General features: G+C 36.3%; 4 protein-coding genes across 4 annotated transcripts; all 4 read right to left on the minus strand.

The window, feature by feature from the left end:
- Positions 1-6,590: 6,590 nt before the first annotated feature.
- Positions 6,591-7,523, minus strand: LOC109182649 (uncharacterized mitochondrial protein AtMg00810-like). Its single transcript, XM_019332801.1, has one exon. The coding sequence runs from the start codon at positions 7,521-7,523 to the stop codon at positions 6,591-6,593; it is 933 nt and encodes a 310-aa protein (XP_019188346.1).
- A 1,809-nt stretch (positions 7,524-9,332) lies between these two features.
- Positions 9,333-10,356, minus strand: LOC109182650. The gene is made up of 2 exons (XM_019332802.1): positions 9,544-10,356; positions 9,333-9,386 (listed from the first exon to the last, which is right to left on the minus strand). The coding sequence occupies exons 1-2, from the start codon at positions 10,354-10,356 to the stop codon at positions 9,333-9,335; spliced, it is 867 nt and encodes a 288-aa protein (XP_019188347.1).
- A 2,332-nt stretch (positions 10,357-12,688) lies between these two features.
- LOC109182585 (AT-rich interactive domain-containing protein 1-like) lies at positions 12,689-13,647 on the minus strand. The gene is made up of 2 exons (XM_019332737.1): positions 13,623-13,647; positions 12,689-13,509 (listed from the first exon to the last, which is right to left on the minus strand). Exons 1-2 carry the CDS (start codon positions 13,637-13,639, stop codon positions 12,831-12,833), a joined length of 696 nt encoding a protein of 231 aa, XP_019188282.1. The 5' UTR covers positions 13,640-13,647; the 3' UTR covers positions 12,689-12,830.
- A 1,991-nt stretch (positions 13,648-15,638) lies between these two features.
- LOC109182651 (AT-rich interactive domain-containing protein 1-like) lies at positions 15,639-16,355 on the minus strand. Its single transcript, XM_019332803.1, has one exon. The coding sequence runs from the start codon at positions 16,353-16,355 to the stop codon at positions 15,639-15,641; it is 717 nt and encodes a 238-aa protein (XP_019188348.1).
- Between the last annotated feature and the right edge of the window lie 8,875 nt (positions 16,356-25,230).

Here is a 25,230-nt window from a genome sequence, read left to right on the forward strand (position 1 = left end):
TATGCAGTTTCATTTCAATACAACTACAGTTTCATTTCAATTCAATTACAGTTTCATTTGATAATATAAAAATAATACGTGAGGCAATGTCAGTTTAGATAGACTGTAGTTTCAGTTGATAATTAATACACTAAACATGCGCGCTCCATTAATTGTAACGGCGCTGGACCGCGGTCCACAGTATAATTGCTTCTTCCTAAGCCATGAAACCTTTAAGGCCCCTCTAACCCGGCAAATTATGCTATGCATCCGTATGCACCAAGCATGGTGCATACGGATGCAAAAACGACGTCGTTTTTATAAAACGCGCGTCTCCCCTTAAAAAAAAAAAAAAGGTTCGAAATTATAATTCCATAATCGATGAACTATAATTCCATAATCGATGAACTATAATTCCATAATTGATGAACTATAATTCCATAATCTAATCTATGAACTAAAATTTTCAGAATGAATGAACTAAAATTCCAGAATCTATGAACTAAAATTTCAGAATCGATGAACTATAATTCCAGAATCGATGAACTATAGTTCCATAATCGATGAACTATAATTCCATAATCCATGAACTAAAATTCCATAATGAATGAACAAAATAATGTTGTTACTAGGAATTGAACCTGAATTTTTTTTTTAAAGGGGAGACGCGCGTTTTTAATAAAACGACATCGTTTTTGCATCTGTATGCACCATGCATGGTGCATACAGATGCACAGCATAACTATTCGTGAGGGCAAATTATGTTGTGCATCCGTGTGCACTATGCATGGTGCACACGGATGCAAAAACGACGTCATTTTGACTAAAAACGCGCGTCCAACTTTTAAAAAAATCAGTTTTGATTCCCGTCAACAACATTATGTTGTGCATAATTTCTGAATGTCTAGTTATGAAATTATGGATGTATAGTTATGAAATTATGGATGTATAGTTATAAAATTATAGATGTATAGTTATGCAATTCTAGATTTATAGTTATGAAATTATGGATGTGTATTTATGCAATTCTGAATGTATAGTTATGAAGTTATGCAATTCTGGATTTATAGTTATAAAGTTATGGATGTGTAATTATGCAATTCTGGATGTATAGTAATGAAGTTATGGATGTGTAGTTATGCAATTCTGGATGTATAGTTATGCAATTCTAGATGTATAGTTATGCAATTCTGGATGTATAGTTATGAAATTATGGATGTGTAGTTATGTAATTCTGAATTTTTTTTTTATGTCGACGTCAAAACGACGTCGTTTTTGCATCCGTGTACACCATGCATGGTGTACACTGATGCACAGCATAACGACTCGGTAGTGAGGCAGTATGTTGCAGGCGTAGGCCTACACCCATCAATTTATTTATTTATTTATTATTATTTTTTTACAGTTTAGAACTGCAACCAACGATTCCGATTTTTTTTATTTCACAAACCTTAACAGGAACCTATACTTATTGGTTCCAATTAGAAACCGGAATCGTCCGATTCGATTTTAGTTACTACAATGCCGATTACGGCTTGAACCGAACCGTGGTCACCCTTACTTATACATATGTGAAGAATATGATGGAATAGACTCCTCAGACAACTCTTCAATAATGATGCCCTTTCTGGAGTTTTCAACTTTACACGATGTAACAACTTCTTGAATATTTATGATTTTATATTTTTATATACATACTTTATTATGTACTTTATTACTGATGGAGCTATGGGGTTTGTGCCCAATATCAATTGGGCTAGGGAAGGGAAACTCGACGGTTAATTACGTCTGGAAATAATTGGAGCCTAGGGCTATTGTTTTTGGAGCCTAAATTGGATCAAGAAGTAATGTGGGGTGGGGGTGGGGGTGGGGGGTGTAAAGTGGAGATGGGGAGTTTGGGGGCCAAAGTATGGTAAGGGGTAAAGTACAAGGTGTCATGGTGGAATGTTTAGGAAAAGGAAGTCCATTTAGGCAAGTTGGAGTGGGCTTTGCAAAGGTACAATCCATTTAGGTAAGTGGAGCTAGGCTTTTTCTAGAAAGGGGCTAAGGGCGTGTTTGGTAGTAGACCTTGTCCTCATGGCTTTCATATCACAGCCTTTGCACTCACCTTGTTGAACTAGTAAAACTTTCCTAACACCTGAAGTCGTTCTTGACCTTGACCCTACAGGTGCCCATCATTGTTTGATCGTAGGATGCTCCGAAACAAAGTCTTCCCTATATATGTCGGCTTCTTTTTCTTCATATGTACCTATTCCCCTGCAACCTTCATCCTGCACTAATTGCTCCATGTGAGATCGTAGCCAACCAACTCTTATTACGGCTTCATAGACCAACCTGAATTCTGTGGGTCGTTATATCGTGGACTGCGGTGCACGTACACTTCGGTTAAAACGGCGCGCCATTAGTTTTAACGGAATGCGCATTTTGTATATGTTAATTACCAATTGACACTAAAGTATATCTAAACCGATACTGCTTCACGTACTATTTTTATATTATCAAATGAAACTGCAGTTATATCAAAATGATATTGTAGTTGTGTTGAAATAAAACTGCAGTGTATATAAAATGAAACTGAATAATATTTCACATATTTGAGTGTATATTGTATAATGAAGCTGTAATTATATCAAAATGATCATGTAGTTGTGTTTTAATAAAACTATGGTGTATATAAAATAAAATTCAATAACATTTTCACATATTTGAGTCTATAAATATCGAAATGAAACTGTAGTTGTGTTGAATCGAAACTGCAGTGTATACAAAATTAAACTGAATAACAGAGTTACTTTTTGCGGGAGGGTGCGAAACGACAAGAAACAGATGTTGTTTCTTTTCATTAAATAAAACAATATCGTTTTGATGCACGGTCCAAAAGCATCGTCAGGAATATTATGAGTAAAAATAATATATATTATGTTTTAAAATAATGTACATTATGTGTTAGAATAATATAAATTACATGTTAGAATAATGTATATTATGTGTTAAAATAATATACATTACGTGTTAAAATAATGAAACATCTGAGGTAATATAATGTATATTATGTTTTAAAATAATGTACATTATACTTTAGAATAATATACATTATGTTTTAGAATCATGTACATTATGAGATAAAAATGTATGTTGCAACTGAGCGCACAAAAAAATAAAATTGAAAAAACCGACGTCGTTTTTGGACCATGGTCCACACAGCCCAGTCCACACAATAACTATTGTTAACCAATTGATCAGACCCTAGTCTTTATAAGTGATCAAATTCAGACATTCTATCATCCTTACTTTTTTTTTCCCATTCATATTCATATTTGTGTGATCCGAATCACCACATTCTTACATTCAGTTGTGCAAGTCATGCCGTTAACCACTGCGCTAAGATCGGGGCTCTTTACTGATTAGAGGTGGGAGACATCAAATTCAAACTTATGTTTAGAATAGAGAAAATTTCAATTTTATTTGGTCATTGACTATTGCACTTGTGTTAATTGTAATACTTGACTTTCAAAACTGTTAATTTAGTACCTTGACTATGCAATTCTTATCAATTTTGGTCACTCCGGCCAAATCGTCGGTTAATTCTCCCCGAAAAAACTTAATTAATCAATTAATGTTTAATCTAAGAGGCAAATTCGTCTTTCTACAATACCCTCCAATGATATCTGGCTGGCCGGAATGGCCGTCGCGATGAGCTCTGCCTAGAATAAGAAAATTGCAGAAGACGATGAAGCCTTCACTCTACTGTTCCCATGGATTTCACTTGTTCATCAACCCTCAAACACTTCAATAGTTAGGAATTAAAATTCAAACCTCAAATTATACCTAAGCCCTAATGTCTGTATTCTAGAATCCCCAAATTAATTTTCCTATTCCATTTCTTCATCTTTGTCCGTCTGACGTGAGTCGTGACTCCGGAGTATCCGACGACGCGAATCCAACCACTCCGTTGCCAATGCAAATCCGACGAAGGATTAGTTTTATTAACATGGAAGGATTCTGAGCCATTACACCTCATTCCTTTTGCTTATCTGACGATAAATTTGACCCATTCGCCGGATTTAATGGCGGCACACAAGCTCAGCCAGCGGCTCGCAGAATCGACCGACTTCAATCTCTCAGCGATGAAATCAACGGGGCAGGTTCTGACTCCGGGGAACCGAACTCCAACCGTCATATATATTTAATTTAATTTAATGTGTAGATATGAGCAATAAAATTGTTTGTTTATGTTTGTGATGAAGAAGAGCAAGATCAGAGCTAAGCTGTAATAAATGCAGTAGCAAAACCAGTTACTGAATTCATCTACTCAGTTTTGGATTCTTTTATTTCGCTCATCAATTTCATTATGGGGTGCGTTCTCGGAACCACAACCATTGGAGAATCTCGTCGGAATAAGAACGAACGTCCGAAAGTCGTACATCTCACTCTGCTAAGGTCAGCAAGAACGGTGGGAAGACTGTCACAATTAAAAAGACTAATTTGCCCCTCAGATTAAATATTAATTGATTAATTAAGTTTTTCTAGCGTGAATTGGTCGGTAATTTGGCCGGAGTGACCAAAATTGATAAAAATTACATAGTCAAGGTACTAAATTAACAGTTTTAAAAATCAAGTGTTGTAATTAACACAAGTGCAATAATCAGTGGACCAAAATTGAAATTTTCTCTTTACAATATTCAAGTACTGTAATTATACTTCTATTTAAAAAAAAAAAAAAAAAAAAAAAAAAAAAAAAAAAACTAAACTGTGATGCAATACTACTCAAATAGTATTCAAGGGTTGTAAACATCAAATTTGAACTTATGTTTACAATATTCCAAGAAAGAGTCGTAACTATGGCCTGTTTGGTAGAGTTAATTCTATTTGTTCTAGATTTATAGGTGACTGTTCACTTTTAGTATTATTTTATTAGAGCATCCTCATTTAGTCTTAGTATTATTGTGACATGACTATTTTTAGTCTTTCTTCAACAAAATCGTTGAAATATCGTTAAATACAAAAACATTTCAATCTTTTTAATACAAAGTAGGTTGAACCGCAATATTTTTTTATGTTTATTTTTCTTTTTTGAAAAAAATTCATAATTGGAGATTGAAATTTCCTTGTATTTAACGATATTTAAAATAATTCAAATCGGTAAACTTTAAGTTTACAATAAGATTGACGTCAATAACATTTATTCTTGTGCAATATAAAAATGAGGAAAGAGCAGGGAATTTTCCAACATATATTTCTTCTCTGATACTGCATTTGTAATTTGAAGAATTCTTGATTCCTTTCTTTTATAGTCGCAATATAATATTCGTTAGTGCGAACATCTTTAAAACTTACAAATTTTTGTGAGAGTTCAGAGGGAACAATGCATTACAATTTACAATTCATTATCTATTATATATTTTGTTCATCTAGGGAATAATATATTAACTTTACCGGGGCCTTCACTCATTTTTGTACTACAATATATAAATATATTGTAGTAACAAATTTCTCATTCTTTTTCAATAATGTACATAAATACTTTGCACTATTAGGCATTGTATGTGTGGTTGCACTATCCACAACATATATTTTTTTTTTGAATGCCACAACATATATAATTTCCTCATTTCTCTTATATCCAGTCGAGAGTGATGATGTATCCATTTGCTTCTTTCAAGGATATAACTTTTAAAAATAATTATATCAGGCATGACATGAAATATCAAATACCCAATAATATATGACTAAGTGCACATAACAATCATTTGCACATAATAATTTATTATCATATGAATTTATATGGCATGATAAATATTTTATCATATAAAAATAGGAAAACTCTGATATAATTTTCCATAATTAATTCTAGTTGTACTCCATAATCGATGATTCCTTTTTGCTCAACATTTCCAATAGTCTGAGCACTACCAGCTTCCCAGTTCAAAAACTTTTTAGATGAATAAACTTATGGCCCGTTTGGTTCACGGAATAGGCCTGGAATAGCATAGCATTTCCAGTAATATGCATATTCCTTTGTTTGGTAATCATTTCTATTACCAGGAATAATATTTCTGGTAATAGCCTATTACCTCAAATAAGGTAATAGTTATTACTAGGGCCCCCCCTGGTATTAGCCTATTACTGAACGTTCAGGAATAGATTTTAGAATCTATTTTCTTTTTTACCCCTTTCTTTAACCTAATTTTTTTAAATCATATATATAAATTTATCCTATATCGCCGCCGCCACCACCATCACCGCCGCCGCCGCCGCCACCACCACCACCATCGCCGCCGTCGCCACCACCATCGCCCCAACCGTCGCCGCCCCCACCACTGCCACCGCCAGCACCACCACTACCACCCCACCACCACCATCGCCGCTGTCGCCACCACCATCGCCCCAACCGTCGCCGCCCCCACCACTGCCACCGCCAGCACCACCACTACCACCCGATGAGAAATAAGTGTTTCATTCAGTTTCAATCGATAAGGATTACAGAGCTATATGAAATAGATAGCTATAATATCTCCTAACTAGTAGGGCCTATACAGAAGACTAAGCCAAACTATAATAAATAATAACAATATAAAAGATAACAATAATAACATTATTCACACACCCCCTCAAGCACAAGGGTGGTGTGTAGCCACACTGAGCTTGTCACGAAGAGTCACGAACCGCGGCCCCGGTAGTGGTTTGGTGAAGATATCTGCAAGCTGATCCTTCGTAGACACGAAATTAACGATAAAATCATCTGCTGCAACCTTGTCCCTGACAAAATGAAAATCAATCTCCACATGCTTCGTCCGGGCATGAAAAACCGGGTTCGCACAAAGATAAGTAGCACCTAAGTTGTCACACCAAAGAGTGGCAGGATTCCCAAAGTGCAACCCAAGTTCTCGGAGTAGAGAGACAATCCATGTGACCTCGGCTGAGACATCAGCTAGGGCTTTGTACTCGGCTTCAGTCGAAGAGCGGGCTACCGTGCGCTGTTTCCTGGATAGCCACGAAACAAGATTAGTGCCTAAGAAGACCGCATACCCGCTAGTGCTCTTTCTGTCCACCGGACAACCGGCCCAATCAGAGTCAGAGAAAGCATGGATGTCGGGGGATGTGGACGGAGACAACCGTAACCCATAGTTCAAGGTGCCTTTGATATAGCGTAAAACCCGCTTCAATAGAACCCAATGATCTGTTGTGGGCGCATGCATGAACTGACAAAGACGATTCACAGCATAGGAAAGATCTGGTCGTGTGATCGTGAGATACTGTAAAGCCCCAACTAAGCGCCTGTATTGTGTGGGATTCTCGTATGGTTGATCTGAGGGGGAAACGACTTGTGTAACAGCCGCTGGAGTTGTAAGCGGTTTGCAATCTGACATTCCTGCTCGACTCAGGAGATCATTCATGTAGCAGCGTTGAGAGAGCATAAGACCGTCATCCTGTTTTAATGTTTCGATGCCCAGAAAGAATCCTGGTGTACCAAGATCCCGGATCTTGAAAGTAGTAGATAGACCCTGAAGCAAAGCATCTATTAACGGAGCATCGTCACCCATCATGATTATATCATCCACGTAGACTAATAGAAATACCCGGGAGGCCCCGGATTTGTAGTGAAACAACGAGACATCAGTCTTCGAGGGAGAAAAGCCAGCTGAAATCAAGTAGTCATGCAGCCTTTTGAACCAAGCTCGGGGTGCCTATTTCAGGCCATACAGGGAGCGCTGCAAGTGGCAAACATAGTCAGGGTGGGTTGGGTCTTCATACCCGGGAGGCTGTTTCATGTAAACAGTTTCCTCTAAGTTCCCGTTTAGGAAGGCGTTATGCACGTCCAACTGACGCAGAGTCCACCCCCTTGATACGGCTAAAGAAAATAACAAGCGAACCGTTGTCGGTTTGACTACGGGACTGAAAGTGTCGAAGAAATCCTCTCCAGCCACTTGATTAAACCCTTTGGCGACGAGTCGAGCTTTGTAGCGCTCGATCGATCCGTCAGCGGTGCGTTTGGTACGGAAGACCCATTTGCACCCAATGACGTTCATATCCGGTGTAGCCGGGATGAGTTTCCAAGTGCTGTTATGAATTAAGGCATTAAATTCTTGGTCCATGGCATCCTGCCATTGTAGATGACCAACTGCCTGTGAGTAACATGTGGGATCAGTAGTAACATTTAAAACATGAAAGGGCTCGTCAGTTCCTCGAGTTATGTGACGTAGTCTCATGACATGGCCCCTGTCAGTGGTGCGTTGCACACGAGTACGCTTCCGTCTGGCCGGGACCGTAGCCGGCGCTTCAAGTGCCATAGGCGGTGGGTCCTGTGCCAAAGGAGTGGGATTTGATGACAAAGGTGCAACACTCGGGGAATCAGTTGTCAGACCATGTGGTATAATAGGCCCGGCGGCCCACGGTGCTTGGGTAGGAACCGCTTGTGTCTGATCCTGTATATCTGAAAAAGGAAAACAAGATTCGTCAAATCGGACATGACGATAGATATAGACCTTCCCCGTTGTGAGATCCATGCACCTATGCCCCCTAAAAGACGGAGGATAGCCTAGGAAGACACAGGGTGCAGAGCGATACTCTATCTTGTGCCGATTATATGGCCTGAGATAGGGATAGCATCGGCACCCGAAGACTCTTAGAAACGTGTATGGAGGAGACACTTTGTGTAACCGACTGTAGGGTGTTTCAAAATTTATGGCTGATGAGGGGAGATTGTTGATAAGACACGCAGCCGTTTCAAAGGCATAGTCCCAATATTGTAAAGGGACAGATGCTTCGGCAAGGAGTGACAACCCGGTCTCAACAATATGTCGATTTCGGCGTTCCACCCTACCGTTTTGTTCATGTGTGTACGCACACGACTGCCTATGTATTATGCCAAGGGAATGGAAGGTTTTGTGTAACTTTTGGTACTCACCCCCTAAGTCTGATTGAATAGCTTTGATAGAACGCGAAAACTGGCGTTCTACCATAACACGGAAGGAATCGAAAATTTTATAAATATCCGATTTTTGCTTTAAAGGATAAAACCAGCAAAATCGGGAATGATCGTCAACGAATAACAAAAAGTAACGGAAACCCAAAGAAGAAATAACGGGGGCGGGGCCCCAAATGTCAGTGTACAGCAAATCTAACGCATTTTGACTAGATAAAGCTACCCTATCTAATGGAAAACGTGACGATTTTCCAAGATGGCAAGCTGCACACGACCCCGACGCCTCAGATTTATTTGTGGTAACTGGACAAACTTGAAGGACACGATTCTGGACTTGGCTATGTGGATGACCCAACCTGCGATGCCACACCCCGGGAGTGGCCCGGGAGCTTATGAACGCAAAATGTGACTGTGACATCGGCAGCTTTTACAGAACGCCCGCAACAGGACCCTTAAGAAGTGTCGCCTTGGTGACGGAATCCTTCACAAAAAAAGCAATTTTTGTGAAATTCGAAGTAAACATTATTTTCAGTTGCAAAGCGGTGTACAGATAATAAAGGAACTGACAATTTGGGTACAACTAAAATATTAGACATAGACAGAGATTTAAACTGAGTAGGAATAAATGCATGGCCCACTCGGGAGACCGTCAAACCTGCGCCGTTCCCGACTCTTAGAACATCGCTGCCTGTGTACTCTTCAGATTGCGAAACCATCGCGGAATCCGGTGTCGCGTGGGCGGTGGCCCCAGTGTTCGGGAACCATGACCCGACTGCCGGTACGGTAGCATCATCGCCGGCGACGACAAGATTGACTTGTGGAGCCGGCGGCGGAGTCGTGTATCGCTTGTAACAATACACCGCAGTATGTCCGTGCGAGCGGCATATTTGGCACCGGGGAGCTCTGCCACGGCCACGCCCTCCACCGCCACGTCCACGACCCTGCCTGCCGCGGTTCTGCCCACCGCGATTGCTGCTGCCACCATGGTCGCTGGACTGGTGACGTCCACGACCTGCGAAGAAGGCTGCCGGAGAACCTGCAGTGCCGCCTTCTGTGGCCGGGTAATCATCGGAGTAAATAAACTCCTGAGCTTGGAGATAATCCGAAAGCTGGGAGATGGATACCGGAGTTCCGGTGACGGTGAGAGACGACGCCATCGCCCTAAATTCTGGCCTCAACCCCCTGAAGACGTACATATTTTGTTCGTCCAGAGAGAGAGGGCGACCGGCGAGGGCGAGCGCTTCCACGATGAGCTGAGCTTTGCTGAGGTATTCCGCCGGAGAGCTGTTCCCTTGCCGCAAGGATTGGAACTGGCCCAACAGATTCAAGCAACGCACCTGGGAAGATGACCCCAACGTAGCAGTTATGGCCTCCCACACCTCACGCGAAGTGCTCCTCCCTACTGCCAGATACATAACCTCATCAGATAGTGAGGAGATGAGAAGCGACATGATGGATTAATTGGTCCTGTTGCACCCACGCGTGGAACGCGGGATTGGGACCAGTGGTGGCGGGCGTGGTCGTCGTCGCAGTGCTGGAGTCGCCGGAGGTTGGTGGAATGGCGATCGTGGATGGTGGACATGGATTTTCGCCATCCACAAAGCCGAGCAACCCCTGTCCTTTGAGAAAGGGAACGAGTTGCGTTCTCCAGAACAGGAAATTGCGAGAATTGAGCTTGATGGATACAAAATGATGGGCTGAGGCAAGCATGTTTGGGGTGGTGGCCGGAGTAGATACGGTGGCGGCAGTCACTGTTCTCCCGGAAGAATTAGTCGACATAGTCGATCGGAGAGGGAGAGAAAAAAAAAAGGATTAGGATCGTTGGCTCTTGATACCAGATGAGAAATAAGTGTTTCATTCAGTTTCAATCGATAAGGATTACAGAGCTATATGAAATAGATAGCTATAATATCTCCTAACTAGTAGGGCCTATATAGAAGACTAAGCCAAACTATAATAAATAATAACAATATAAAAGATAACAATAATAACATTATTCACACACCACCACCACCACCACCACCATCACCACCACCACCACCACCACCACCATCATCACCACCACCGCCACCACCATCGCCGCCGCCACCACCACCACTAGAACCATCACCCAGCAGGACCACCGCCACAACCGTCGCCGCCCCCACCACCACTGCCACAACCGTCACCGTCACCACCACCACCATCGTTCCCACCACTGCCACCGCCACCACCACCATCACCACCGCCACCACCGCCTCCACCGCCACCACCATCGCCACCATCACATATTTTTATAAGGGTATTTATGTCTTTTAAAACATATTTCATTTCTATTCCTTAAATCAACCAAACACTGTAATATAATTCCTAAAGTCTATTCCTTATGCGAACCAAACAATAGAATACAATTCCTATTCTATTCCTTGCATATTCCATTCCTTATGGAATAGCATTCCTATTACCTCAAAATTCATTCCGTGAACCAAATGTGCTGTTAGGGTTTTTGGTTGGAGGGAATTTAAATTCCATTCCCACTTAATTCTCACCCAATTTCAAAAGTCACTAAATTTCTTAGTTTGGTTGGAAGGAATTGTAATTCCATGGAATTGCAATTCCCTCATTTTCAAGGAATTAACAGGGCGTTTGGTTGGAGAGGGGAATTACGTGGGAAAGGAATTACAATTTCATGGGAGATGAATTATTGGGAATAAAGTGAGAATTTAAATTCCAGTGTTCGGTTTACAGAAATAGAATTACTGTGAATTTCAATTCCAATGTTGGTATACATGGGAACTGAAAGGGAATAAGTAGTATAAAGTCAAAAATGTCCATTGTTGTTGTTAGACATTAATTTTAGATTAAAAAAGGAAGGGGTAATTTTGACTCATCATTATCTTTTTTTTTTTATTCCCAGAGGGGGACATGGGATTTTGTGACATTTGGAATTAGGTGAGAGGAAATTTAAATTCCCTTCAACCAAACACCCTGTAAAATCTCATGTCCCCCTGTAATTTTAATTCCATGGAGTTTAGGAAGAAAAAAGATAATCATGAGACAAAATTATTATCCCTCTTTTTTAAAACTTAAGCTTTTTTTTTTTTTTTTTTTTTTTTTTTTTTTTTTTAAGTATTTGCATGAAAATTAATTACAATATATATATCTAGTTCAAGAGATACGATAGATGACTAGTATTGAAATTAATATTTTATATTTTTTGTGTTTGAATATGCAAATGGGTCTATGAAATAGTTGTCATTTATTAATAATAATAATAATAATAATAATAATAATAATAATAATAATAACAATAATAATAGACATTTTAGACTTTATACTACTTATTCCCTTTCAATTCCATGTATACCAAACATTGAAATTGAAATTCCCAATAATTCTATTCGTGTAAACCAAATAGTGAAATTTAAATTCCACTTTATTCGTAATAATTCATTTCCCATGAAATTATAATTCCTTTCCCACCTAATTTCCACCCTCCAACCAAACCATCCGTTAATTGCCAGCTATTGCTATAGCCACCAACACGAGTCCTCTGGAAACCATCAAGGCATCAACATTAGTTTGTTAACTCAAGCATGCTGAAACCAGCATGCATCTCCTTCTGAAGAAAAACTGACCACTGTCCACTAGAGAGGAAGCTCCTTAGCAGCAAATTAAAGCTCAGCTCTGCTCTGAAATGCTCATACAATATAAAATAATAAAGAAAGTGGGATAATGGAGAGATTATAAGATAATGGCCATAACTTAATATTTATAACACTTAGCTTGTTTATGGGAATGGAGTTTAAGAGTACATATAATATAATATTGCTTTACAATTAAAAAAGGTCATCCCTTTTCATCTTAAACCACCATAAATAGACAGTATATCAAGTATCCAAACGAAAGAATTTGCTTGCCTTCCAGTACGAGTTGTAGATTAATTTCAATATACAAAACGCCTTTTCTTCCGACAACTAGTCTTCCTGGAGTTCGTTGACGACGCCGATTTCTCCTCGTCATCGGTGCCGGCGGCTTCACCATGATCCGACCACCTTGTTTCCTTGCTAATTCTCCGAGGGAGATGAACGTTGAAATAGTAACTGAGGATGCTGCGTCTGTTGTGGGAGGGGAAAGCCGCCATGGCAGCCTGCAAAAAGCTTTTACCTATAGACAATGGCGGATTCCTTTTCACAATTGACTCGAACTTGCGCTGCTCCTGTGGAGTCCATTCATTAGAAACATCTTCTCCCATTTCATCAAATCTCCATTCCCGAAACGCAGGCCCCAGTTCAGATTCCACCTTTTTCCTTTCATCACCCACATGCCTTCTCACACATTCCACTGATCCAGGCGACCCACAGTGACAGAACTCCGGTCTCCCTTTCCCAATCATTCTCTCTTCGTTTGTGTCGTCATTCTTGATTGGCCATAACTGTGTTCCCAACCATTTTGATTCTTCCTTCTCTTTTCCAGTATTGGGCGGACCAATCCACTCCGGCAAGTCCGCCTGAAACCGGGGCCCTACCGGAATCACGATCGTTTTGAGACTTTCATCCTGGATGTAATCCAACCAATTTGTTTGCACTGGATTCTTCCTTGATGCTTGCTTGGTCTCCTGTATTCTTCATAACCAGAATATCAAACAGGTATTATTATATTAATTACACAAGTTGACAAGTTGAAGAATAGCAGAAAATATATATAGATGATGATTTGAACAGTTTTGACATCTCACCTTTTAAAAGTATTCATTTTTATCTGTAATATATACAACAAACAGCTACAAGCACTGAAAATGGTTAGCAAACTATATACAAATATTTATACTTTCAAATCATCATGTCTTTTAACTTTAATTTGAAAAGATTTATGGAATAGTTGTGTCTATTATTATTATTATTATTTTTTTTTTTTTAATGAAAGCATAAAAAAACATGTGCATTAAACCTTAAAATTATCAACAGTTACTAGGTAAGGCAGATGTTCAACAACAAATTTGGAAATTGAAACCCTTGTCCTGAAATTGAAAAAAAAAATGACATTATATTATATGGACGGGCAAGAAGACCGAAGCAGTATAACTAGGGGTGAGCTATGTTATTTTCTAGTGTTAATTGAAATTACCAAAATTTTACTAGTTAAAAATAGGCAGTGATTGAAAAATGTCCAATTAATTTAAAAAAAAAAAAAGATAGTCAAATTAAACAATCGTTATATCGTGGACCAGGGTCTATAGCACATTATGGACCATGATCATAAACGATGCAGTTTTGAATTGAATTTTAATTTTAACGGTGACCGTTAGTTGTTCAATTCACGTTTCAGGTTTTTTTTTTTTTTTTTTTTTTTTTTTTTTTTTTTTTTTAAACTGTAAAACATGTCTATGTGTCTTGTGTTATGCGTTATGCGTTTCTGTGTCTCATGTTATGCAATTTTGTACCTTATTCACTCTCTCTCTCTCTCTATATATATATATATATATATATATATAAATGAAACTGTAGTTCTGTTGAAATGAAATTGCAGTGTATATAAAATGAAACTGAATAACATTTCACATATTTGAGTGTATATTGTGCAATGAAACTATAGTTATATCGAAATGATAATGTAGTTGTGTTTTAATGAAACTATAGTGTATATAAAATAAAATTAAATAACATTTTCATATATTTGAGTGTATAAATATCGAATGAAACTATAGTTATATCGAAATGAAACTGTAGTTGTGTTGAAATGAAAATGCAGTGTATACAAAATGAAAATGAATAACAGAGTTAATTAATTTTTGTGGAACGGGTGCCGTTTTTTTTTTTTTTTTTTTTTTTTCATTAAACAAAATAACGTCGTTTAGAAACTCGGTCCATTATGCGGTCCACGATATAATTTGCCCTTAGGAAGGTAGTCAGCTTATAGCATCCTCATCAGCTCTTGTTTTTTCATGGTTTTTGAAGTGCCATTAGGAAAGAGAGAGGATGTCAATAAAAAAGTGAGGAAAAAAAAAAGGAAAAAAGGGCTGACAACAATTTAAAAAAAAAAAAAAAAACTGAAAAACTTTATAGATACTTGTGCTCCACAGGCAGAAATGCTCTGTTGTTTTCCATTTTCTCTCACATTCTAGGCCCCACAAGAAAAACATAAATAGCATGAGAAAAGATCAATCTTTGAACAATGCGTCATCTCATTAGAAAAGAAACCCTACTTTTTCACTATTCTAAAAATCAACATAGGGAAGATTTTAATTTGTTTTGGAGCATCCTACGATCAAACTAACAATGGTTGGAGCCTGTAGGGCCAAGGTCAAGAACGGGTTCAGGTGTTAGGAAAGTTTTAGTTCAACAGGGTGAGTGCAAAGGCTGTAATGTGAAGGCCATGAGGACAGGGTCTACTACTACTTCTAATTGTCTAGAAGAAGTGGCCAATTCACGATGGAGTCATGGGGTTTGGGCTCAACAACATATTTTTTTATAGATTATTTGTAGGGTAAATCATATCTACTTTTGTACCACAATTAATTTAGTCACTCATTTTCAATCCTGATTTGGAAATAATGAATGAAGCAACAAGTACGCAGAAGGAAGGTGCTTTACTGATACTATACAGCAGATAAGAAGCCAATTCAAACATCATCCAAAACAAGAAAACAAATAGTTTGCAGTTTGCATGCAAGACTCACAAAGCAAATTCATGAAAGCAGAGATCATATGGATCGAGTTACGTTGCAGATTCATCCTCGCCGCGCCCTATCAATTCAAGATATGATACGCCTTTTCTTCCGACGACTAGTCTTGGAATTTGTTGCCTCCTTAGTCTCATCCTCGTCGTCGGTATTATTGGCCGTTTTATTATCTGACCTCCTGGTTTCCTGGGCGATTCTCCGTGGCAGATAAACATTGAAGTAGTAACTGATGATGCTTTGGGTGTTGTGGGAGGGCAAAGCGGCCATGGCAGCCTTCAAAAACCCTTTTCCACCTTGAGATAATAATAATGGCTTCATTTTCACGATTGACTCAAACTTATTCTGCTCCTCTAGAGTCCATTGATTCGAAACTTCTTCTCCCATCCCATCAAAATTCCATTCCCAAAACGCCGATCCCAGTTCAGACTGCAGCTTTATCCTTTCATCATTTACATGCCTTCTAACACATTCAACAGATCCACGAGACTCGCAGTCGCACAACTCTTCAGCTCTCCCTTTTCCAATAATTCCCACATCATCTTCTTCTTCTTCTTCTTCTTCTGTAGTTGTATCAGACGACTCATTCTTGATTGGCCATATCTGCGTACCCAACCATTTTAATTCTGTTTCTTGATCACCTTTCTTGGGTGGACCAATCCACTCCGGCAACTCCGCCTGAAACCGGCCGGCTAATATTGGAACTGCCTTCTTCTCACTCTCATCCTGGATGTAATCCACCCATTTTCTTGGCTCCTTTGACGCTTCCTTGCGGACTTTGCCCTTCACCATTCTTCAATTCTTTACCAGATTATCAACCATGAACTTATTGTTAGAAATGTAGATGAAGAATATAATAACAGGGAATACAAAAAAATTGAAAACTACTTTTTTTCTCTTTTTGCTCAAATACAAAAATCTGATCTATATATTCATTCCCCTTTAAACTTTTAGCCTTCCTAACAAAATGAAGTATTAGAAGTATCAGTAACATTTCTATAAATGGTCAACTGCAAAAATTACACATCCCTATCTCCAGTTTTTTTTTTTTTTTTTTTTTTTTTTAAATAATAATTAGCAAAATCTAAATAATCACAAATGCAAGAAAAGGGAATTCACTAAAATTCGGATTCTGAATCTCTAGTATTCTTTTTAGAATTAAAAAAAAAAAAAAAGTATGAAACAACTTAACACATACAAGTAAATTTGAAACAAATTAAAAAATAATAAAAAATAATATCTATGAAAAATTAGAAAGTACTTCAATTCAATGGGTTGAATAATGTCACTCATCCAATTTTATTGAAATAAAATCTTTATGAAACTCACAAATCAATTGAAATTACTAAATCGTAAAATTTCACAAAAAATTTTCATTTTCGTTAGATAAACTAATACAATTGAATTGAAGTTTTAAATGTGTCATTCACATCTTTTCCTATTAGAATGATGAATGAATTGAAGTTTCGAATTTGTAACATTATTCACATCTTTTCCTATTAGGACTTCTAAAACAAAAACAAAAAATAGGGAAATTTGATTGCCAATTTTTTTGTCACCTTAGGTTTAAGAATAATGTATGATAGAGCTAGGTTAGGGTTCTATCTTTATGAATTTAATTAATGAAATATTCATACTTTCAATTTGTTCAAGTTCGATTCTCCATATGAAGGGCAATCTAATTCCTATTTCAACAAATTAAAAACCTTAATAATCTTCGAAATGTAACCTCAAGTAAAAGTACACTAAAACAAACTAATTTCATTCCAAAGCTAAATAAAAGAAATATTCAATTTTCAATATGGAGGTCAACAGGATGGCGCAAAGACGGAGTATAATCTTCATTTCTATCCCTAAAACTCCATCCTATTTCCCATCCCCATTTCCATCCAGATTGGAAATCTATCCCCATCCATTCCCCCCGGAGAATTTTTTGGAATAATGGAGATTCTCCGTACTCAGTCAGCCTTAGTCAAACTATTACAATTTTTTAAAAAAAAAAATTAAAATAGTTAAATTTTCTTTGAATCCTCAACGACAACGGAAATGCAAAATACAGAATGCAAAGAGTGTTCATGTAAATAAGAACACAAATCCACAATTATAAAACGTCTAAACATCATATATCCAAATACAAATTTTATACACACACACATATAAGTCAAGAATGGTGTTAGGTAGAGAGGAGTATCCTTGTCCGGTTGTCCCCAATAGGGAATAGATAGAATCTATTCTTGTTTCCCAAATTTTGGTCTCCGTTGGAGGCGAAGTAAATTGTCATTGGTATTTTACAATCAATTTTAGATTGAAGGATTTTTTTTTTTCTTTTGTGGAAAAGGAAAACCAAACAGAAGAAGACAATGGAATTTTAAGATCAAATGGAAACGATACATGAAGATCTAAAACTAGTTTGAAAAGGAGGTGAATTATGGTATTTAACATTTGTTGCTCAATGTGTAGGGGATGAACACAAATATAGAAAAACGTTAATTATTTCATAAAGTTATGGAAGGAAATAGAATTAATTTCACTTTTGGTCCCACGACTTTTGATGTTCTATCACTTTTGGTGCACAACTTTAAATTTTTTTAATTTTGGTGCCTAACTTTGTTATTTTTATCAGTTTTGGTCCTTCCAGCCAAATTGACGGTAAAATATTTCTGGATTTTATATTTTAGGGGCAAAATCGCCATCCCATGGAAAGATCTTCAATATTTAAACAAAAGAAAAACCATATTAAGAGGAAAAAAAGAGTTTGCCAATGGTCGAAACTATAAATCCCATAGATCTGTCTGGTTTCTGCCCGTCTTCCACATTATTCTCATCATCAAACACATATAGATATGATTTTACAGGATGATTTTGTTTAGATATTGAAGATGTTGCCTTGGGATGATGATTTTACCCCTAACAATATAAAATCCAGCAACATTTCGCTGTCAAATTCGCCAAAAGGACCAAAACTGATAAAAATAACAAAGTTAGGCACCAAAATTAAAAAAATTTAAAGTTGTGCACCAAAAGTGATAGAATATCAAAAGTCGTGGGACCAAAAGTGAAATTAATTCGAAGGAAATATGCGATGAAAAATTAAAATAAATGGACAAAAAAAAAAAAAAAAAAAACCTGTAAGTTTAGAATGAATTGACAATGTCTATATAGTTTTCTAACTAAAGTCCTTTTTAGAATTGGACAATTTTAATTATATTCAGTCTCAGTTCTCTTGTCCTTGAACTCTAAAATGGCTATTTAAATACTAATTTGTTTCAAAATAATACTAATACAACAATGACAACAACAACAAAATTCTACGGAGTAATGTTAAAATTAGATTAAAGTTTATATAAATATCAAGTAACTTTTTAACATTCAAAAAAAAAAAAAGTAACTTTTTAATTTTGATAATTCATAATAATTTATACTTTTTAATTAGTACTTTCTAGCTGTTAAATAATAATAACAACAACAATAACAGCTATTACTATTGAAATAAAACAATACTTTATATTTTTAGCCTAGACCTTTTGGTCAAGTAGCACTTTTTTTTTTTGAATGTCATAGTTTATAATATGTTTTGTTGTAATACTGTTTTTGTGCATACAAGTACTAAATTGTTGTGATCTAAATTAAATGCGTACAAAGTGTCTGAGAGATAGATTTTGTAGCTCTAATCTGAGCTGAGGAAATTCAATTTCTTCGATTTATGCGTATAGAATCAAATGCTTGAAACTTTAAAAATACTCAAAACAAATGAAGAATCGAAGGTAGAAAATCAAACAAATAAATCCATATCCAAAAAAATAATAATTTGAATATATAAATGAAACTAAAGAAAATAGATGATATGTACGTACTTGAACTTAATTGACTGCAATGAAGAGTGAGGCGATAGCTGTGACGATTGAGAAGATTGGAGTATGGGAGAGTTGTGCTTAAGAGAGGGATAAAGAGAAACATAAGAGAGAGAGAGAGAGAGAGAGAGAGAGAGAGAGAGAGAGAGAGAGAGAGAGAGAGAGAGAGAGAGAGAGAGAGAGAGAGAGAGAGAGAGAGAGAGAGAGAGAGAGTGAGAAAGAGAGAGAGAGATAAAGTTGAATGTGAGAGAGAAAGGGAGACGGAGTGAAACGTGTAGAATGAGGAAAAAGAGAGTCAAGCTAAGCCTGAAATACCGGGAAAAGAGAGAGCCAAGCATGAGAGACATGTGAGAAACATATTTAGATTAAAAAATCTATAAAGATATTTTGTGCCAAAAATACAAATTTTTTCCTTTGTTCAGAAAATGTATTTCCGTTCGTTGAATTTATATTCCGTTGGATAACTAAATATTAGAAAATCTACAAAAGAATTTCTGAAAATTATTTTCTAAATTTTTAAATGAACCCAAAATTTAAAATAATTTTAACCTATTACTTGGTTGTGTGGGAACCTTCATATCTTTGCGATGCTATTTTAAACGTTGCATATGCATTATTGGAAAAATTATAAATCAAAGCTATTTTAAACGTTGGATGCATTATTGGAAAAAATATAAATGCTACATACTATAGTCAAAAATTAAAAGTGAGAGTTTGAATCTTATACGTGCATAATTGAAAGTTGGTACACTTTTGTTTACATTACATTATCCGCATCCTTACAATACTCTCCCACTTTTTGAAGTGGACCCCAGTGCTATATCATCTCATTTGCAATTCAATATTTTTTTTTGGAAAATACAATTCAATATTATTTTCTCTAGATTTTTACAATTTCAACTCACTCTCTAAATATAATATAATATACAAGTAAATTTGAAACAAAAAATAATAAAAAACAATATCTATGAAAATTTAGAAAGTACTTCAATTCAATGGTTTGAATAATGTCTCAATAGTTTCTTCTTCACGTATTCCTCCAATTTTATTGAAATCTTTATGAAACCCACAAATCAATTGAAATTACTAAATTGTAAAATTTCACAAAAAATTTTCATTTTCGTTTGATAAACTAATACAATTGAATTGAAGTTTTAAATGTGTAACATTCACATCTTTTCCTATTAGAAGGATGAATGAATTGAAGTTTTGAATTTGTAACATTCACATCTTTTCCTATTAGGACTTCTAAAACAAAAACAAAAACAAAATAGGGAAATTTGATTGCCATTTTTTTTGTCACCTTAGGTTTAATAAGAATAATGCATGATAGAGCTAGGTTAGGGTTCTATCTTTATGAATTTAATGAAATATTCATACTTTCAATTTGTTCAAGTTCGATTCTTCATATGAAGGGCAATCTAATTCCTAGCTATTTCAACAAATTAAAAACCTTAATAATCTTCAAAATGTAACATCAAGTCAAAGTACACTAAAACAAACTAATTTCATTCCAAAGCTAAGGAAAATAAATATTCAATTTTCAATATGGAGGTCAACATACAGGATGGCGCGAAGACTGAGTATAATCTTCATTTCTATCCCTAAAACTCCATCCTATTTCTCATCCCCATTTCCATCCAGATTGGAAATTTATCCCCATCCATGCCCCACGGAGAATTTTTTGGAATAATGGAGATTCTCCGTACTCAGTCAGCCTTAGTTAAACTATTACAATTTTTTTTAAAAAATTAAATAGTTAAATTTTCTTTGAATCCTCAACGACAACGGAAATGCCAAATTACAGAATGCAAAGAGTGTTCATGTAAATAAGAACACAAATCCACAATTATAAAACGTCTAAACATCATATATCCAAATACAAATTTTATACACACACATATAAGTCAAGGACGGTGTTAGGTTACTTAGGTAGAGAGGAGTATCCTTGTCCGGTTGTCCCAATAGGGAATAGATGGAATCTATTCTTGTTCCCCGAATTTTGGTCTCCGTTGCAGGCCAAGTAAATTGTCATTGGTATTTTATAATCAATTTTAGATTGAAGGATCTTTATGTTTTTTTTTTTTTTTTTGGTTAATTTTGTGGAAAAGGAAAACCAAACAGAAGAAGACAATGGAATTTTAAGATCAAATGGAAACGGTACATGAAGATCTAAAACTAGTTTGAAAAGGAGGTGAATTATGGTATTTAACATTTGTTGCTCAATGTGTAGGGGATGAACACAAATATAGAAAAACTTTAATTATTTCATAAAGTTATGGAAGGAAATATGCGATGAAAAATTAAAATAAATGGACAAAAATAAAACCTGTAAGTTTAGAATGAATTGACAATGTCTATATAGTTTTCTAACTAAATTCCTTTTTAGAATTGGACAATTTTAATTATATTCAGTCTCAGTTCTCTTGTCCTTGAACTCTAAAATGGCTATTTTTTTTTTTTTGAAGGTCAATCTTGCGATTGTATTAATGAATCAAAGCCGAAATAGTGTCAGGTGGGATAGCATCCCAGTACATAGTTTGATCCTGAGTAAATGCTAACGTAGCTAAAGTATGCGCATGTAAATTAACCTGCCTAGAAATATAATCCAAAGTAATACGATTAAATAACGACATAAACATCCTGCACTGGTCAACTGTGACCCCACCGTACGAATGGATCGGCGTATGATGGTGCCTGAATATCGCTGCCAATTCCATGCAATCCGTGAGTAAACTTACTGATGTGGTGTCCCGTTCAAGTAGCCAGGACAAAGCCTCCTTGTATGCCTGAGCCTCCGCCATAAGTGGTGAAAAACAAATTGGTAACTTGCCATTCCTCGCTGCCACAAACGAGCCATCTGGCGCTATAATTACCATGCCGTAAGTAGCCTCGCCCGTGTCGTGCCGGAAACCCGCGTCCACATAACATCGTAGACCACCCCCTCCTGAACCATTCACGTGGTCCGTCGCCGGTGTCGGGTTGGTTCGGCCAACATGAGCAGTGCCATACGCCTGCAGTGCTACGGTGGCTGCTCTGACCAACCGGGCAGGCCGCATCATTGATCCCTTCCAGACAGCTGAATTCCGGGTTCTCCAAATATAATATAATATTGCTACCATTAACCGGATCTGCTCCTCCGTCAAGACTGTCATAACCCCTTTTAGCCATGTTGTAAACGAGTCTGCAACAATATTAATAATAGGTAATTGTGTTATATTCCAAACAAGTCTAGAATATTCACAAAGCACTAAAGCATGTAACACATCTTCATGATCTAAACCACACATAGGGCAAGTTGGGTCCACCTCCACCCTTTTAAATATCAAGTTAAGGGTTGTTGGCAAAATATCACATATGGCTCTCCACAAAAAAGTTTTCCATTTCGGGGGTACTTTTAATTTCCACATTGCGATCCACTTATCAAAATTCGCTGGATTATTCTCATAATCTCCCACAATATGCCTATAGGCATTCTTTACTGTATATGTCCCCTTTGGGTCACTCATCCAATACCATGAGTCCTCATACTCAGGACTAACAGGGATCATATTTATTCGTTCCACATCTTCAGGAATAAATAAATCAGACAGAATGTGCGGATCCCAGGTATGAGTATGTAAATCAATTAGTCCTGCAACTCGCGCCTCTCTCAATTGTTGCGGCATTTCTGTTTGAATCAATGGGCTAGGATTGTCTCGTAACCACGGGTGTCCCCATATTAGGGTTGTCTGTCCATTCCCAATCCTCCTTCGCACCCCTGAGACTACCATTGCATGGGCCGCCATTATACTTCTCCAACAATAACTCGGGCAATTACCAATAGTTGCATCTGTAAAATTTGTTGTGGGATAATACCTTGCCTTGTAGATTTTGGCTACAAGTGTTTCTGGGTCTGTTAAAAATCGCCATGCTTGTTTACCTAGCATTGCTATATTAAAAGCCCTCAGCTCTTTAAAACCCATACCGCCATACTTTTTTTGTTTCAAAATAATACTAATACAACAATGACAACAACAACAAAATTCTACGGAATAATGTTAAAATTAAATTAAAGTTTATATAAATATCAAGTAACTTTTAAATTTTGATAATTCATAATAATTTTGACTTTTTAATTAGTACTTTCTAGCTGTTAAATAATAATAGCAACAACAGTAACAGCTATTACTATTGAAATAAAACAATACTTTATATTTTTAGCCTAGACCTTTTGGTCAAGTAGCACCTTTTTTTTTAGAATGTCATAGTTTATAATTAATATGTTTTGTTGTAATACTGTTTTTGTGTATACGAGTACTAAATTGTTGTGATCTAAATTAAATGCGTACAAAGTGTCTGAGAGTTAGATTTTGTAGCTCTAATCTGAGCTGAAGAAATTCAATTTCTTCGATTTATGTGTATAGAATCAAATGCTTGAAACTTTAAAAATACTCAAAACAAAAAAAAGAATCGAAGGTAGAAAATCAAACAAATAAATCCATATCCAAAAAAATAATAATTTGAATATATAAATGAAACTAAAGAAAATAGATGATATGTACGTACTTGAACTTAATTGACTCCAATGAAGAGTGAGGCGATAGCTGTGACGATTGAGAAGATTGGAGTATGGGAGAGTTGTGCTTAAGAGAGGGATAAAGAGAAACATGAGAGAGAGAGAGAGAGAGAGAGAGAGAGAGAGAGAGAGAGATAAAGTTGAATGTGAGAGAGAAAGGGAGACGGAGTGAAACGTGTAGAATGAGGAAAAATAGAGTCAAGTTAAGCCTGAAATACCGGGAAAAGAGAGAGCCAAGCATGAGAGACATGTGAGAAACATATTTAGATTAAAAAATCTATAAAGATATTTTGTGCCAAAACACAAATTTTTTCCTTTGTCCAGAAAATGTATTTTCCGTTGAACTACAAAATGATTTCCATAAATAATTTTCTAGATTTTTAAATTAACCCAAAATTAAAATAATGACCTATTACTTTGTTGTGTGGGTAACTTCATATCTTTGATGCCTATTTTAAACATTGCATATGCGTTATTGGAAAATTATAAATCAAAGCTATTTTTAACATTGGATGCATTATTGGAAAATTTGTTTACATTACACTAGTATTTTCGCACGTGCGTTGCACGAGATGAATTTGTTATAACATTTTAAAAATATTTAGATTGATATACAATTATATAAATTATAACATCATCAGGACTATGTGGTCCAATGGTATCCGAGTTGGACTTTCATTTGGAAGATTATAAGTTCGAGCCTCAGTGGAGGCGTTATTGGTTCTTTGTGTTTCAGTAGGTTGAGAAAGTATATGGACAGATACTACAATGTAATAGAGCCAGTAACTTTCAAAAAAAATTATAAATTATAACATCAAATATTATATAATATAATTGAGTTGCACCGATTATGTTTTCTGATGTTATCATTGCTTGAATTCGTGCTTGAATTCGAGCAAATAATTGTCCAATTAATAGCTAACGTGTGTAGATATACGCATTCGGTGCTGTAACTTGGGATTTTAGATTTGTATTAATTGAGCTAATTAGCTCGTTGTCTAGCAACTCAGTTATAGAAATTATTTATACGGAAGATATATTTTCTATGTAGATATATATATATATATATATATATATATATATATATATATATATATATATATATATATATATATATATATATATATATATATAGCAATATAATTTTGTCATCTTTGTATTAAAAAAAAAAAAACATAATATCACTGGCTTGATATAATGTCACCCATCCATCATCGTCTAGAGTTAAAACCATCAGACCACAGGATGGCCTGGGTGA

Source organism: Ipomoea nil, unplaced genomic scaffold (genome assembly GCF_001879475.1).
Source record: "Ipomoea nil cultivar Tokyo-kokei standard unplaced genomic scaffold, Asagao_1.1 scaffold1074, whole genome shotgun sequence".
NCBI lineage: Eukaryota > Viridiplantae > Streptophyta > Magnoliopsida > Solanales > Convolvulaceae > Ipomoea > Ipomoea nil.

Bases quoted from the DNA above. Each gene is read 5' to 3' on its own strand.
- LOC109182649 (XM_019332801.1), bottom strand. From the start codon at position 7,523: ATGGGTGACGATGCTCCGTTAATAGATGCTTTGCTTCAGGGTCTATCT.
- LOC109182651 (XM_019332803.1), bottom strand. From the start codon at position 16,355: ATGGTGAAGGGCAAAGTCCGCAAGGAAGCGTCAAAGGAGCCAAGAAAA.
- LOC109182650 (XM_019332802.1), bottom strand. From the start codon at position 10,356: ATGTCGCTTCTCATCTCCTCACTATCTGATGAGGTTATGTATCTGGCA. The intron at 9,387-9,543 runs GTGGGCCATGCA...TTTTTTGTGAAG, and splicing joins CAGGTTTGACGGTCTCCCGA to GATTCCGTCACCAAGGCGAC.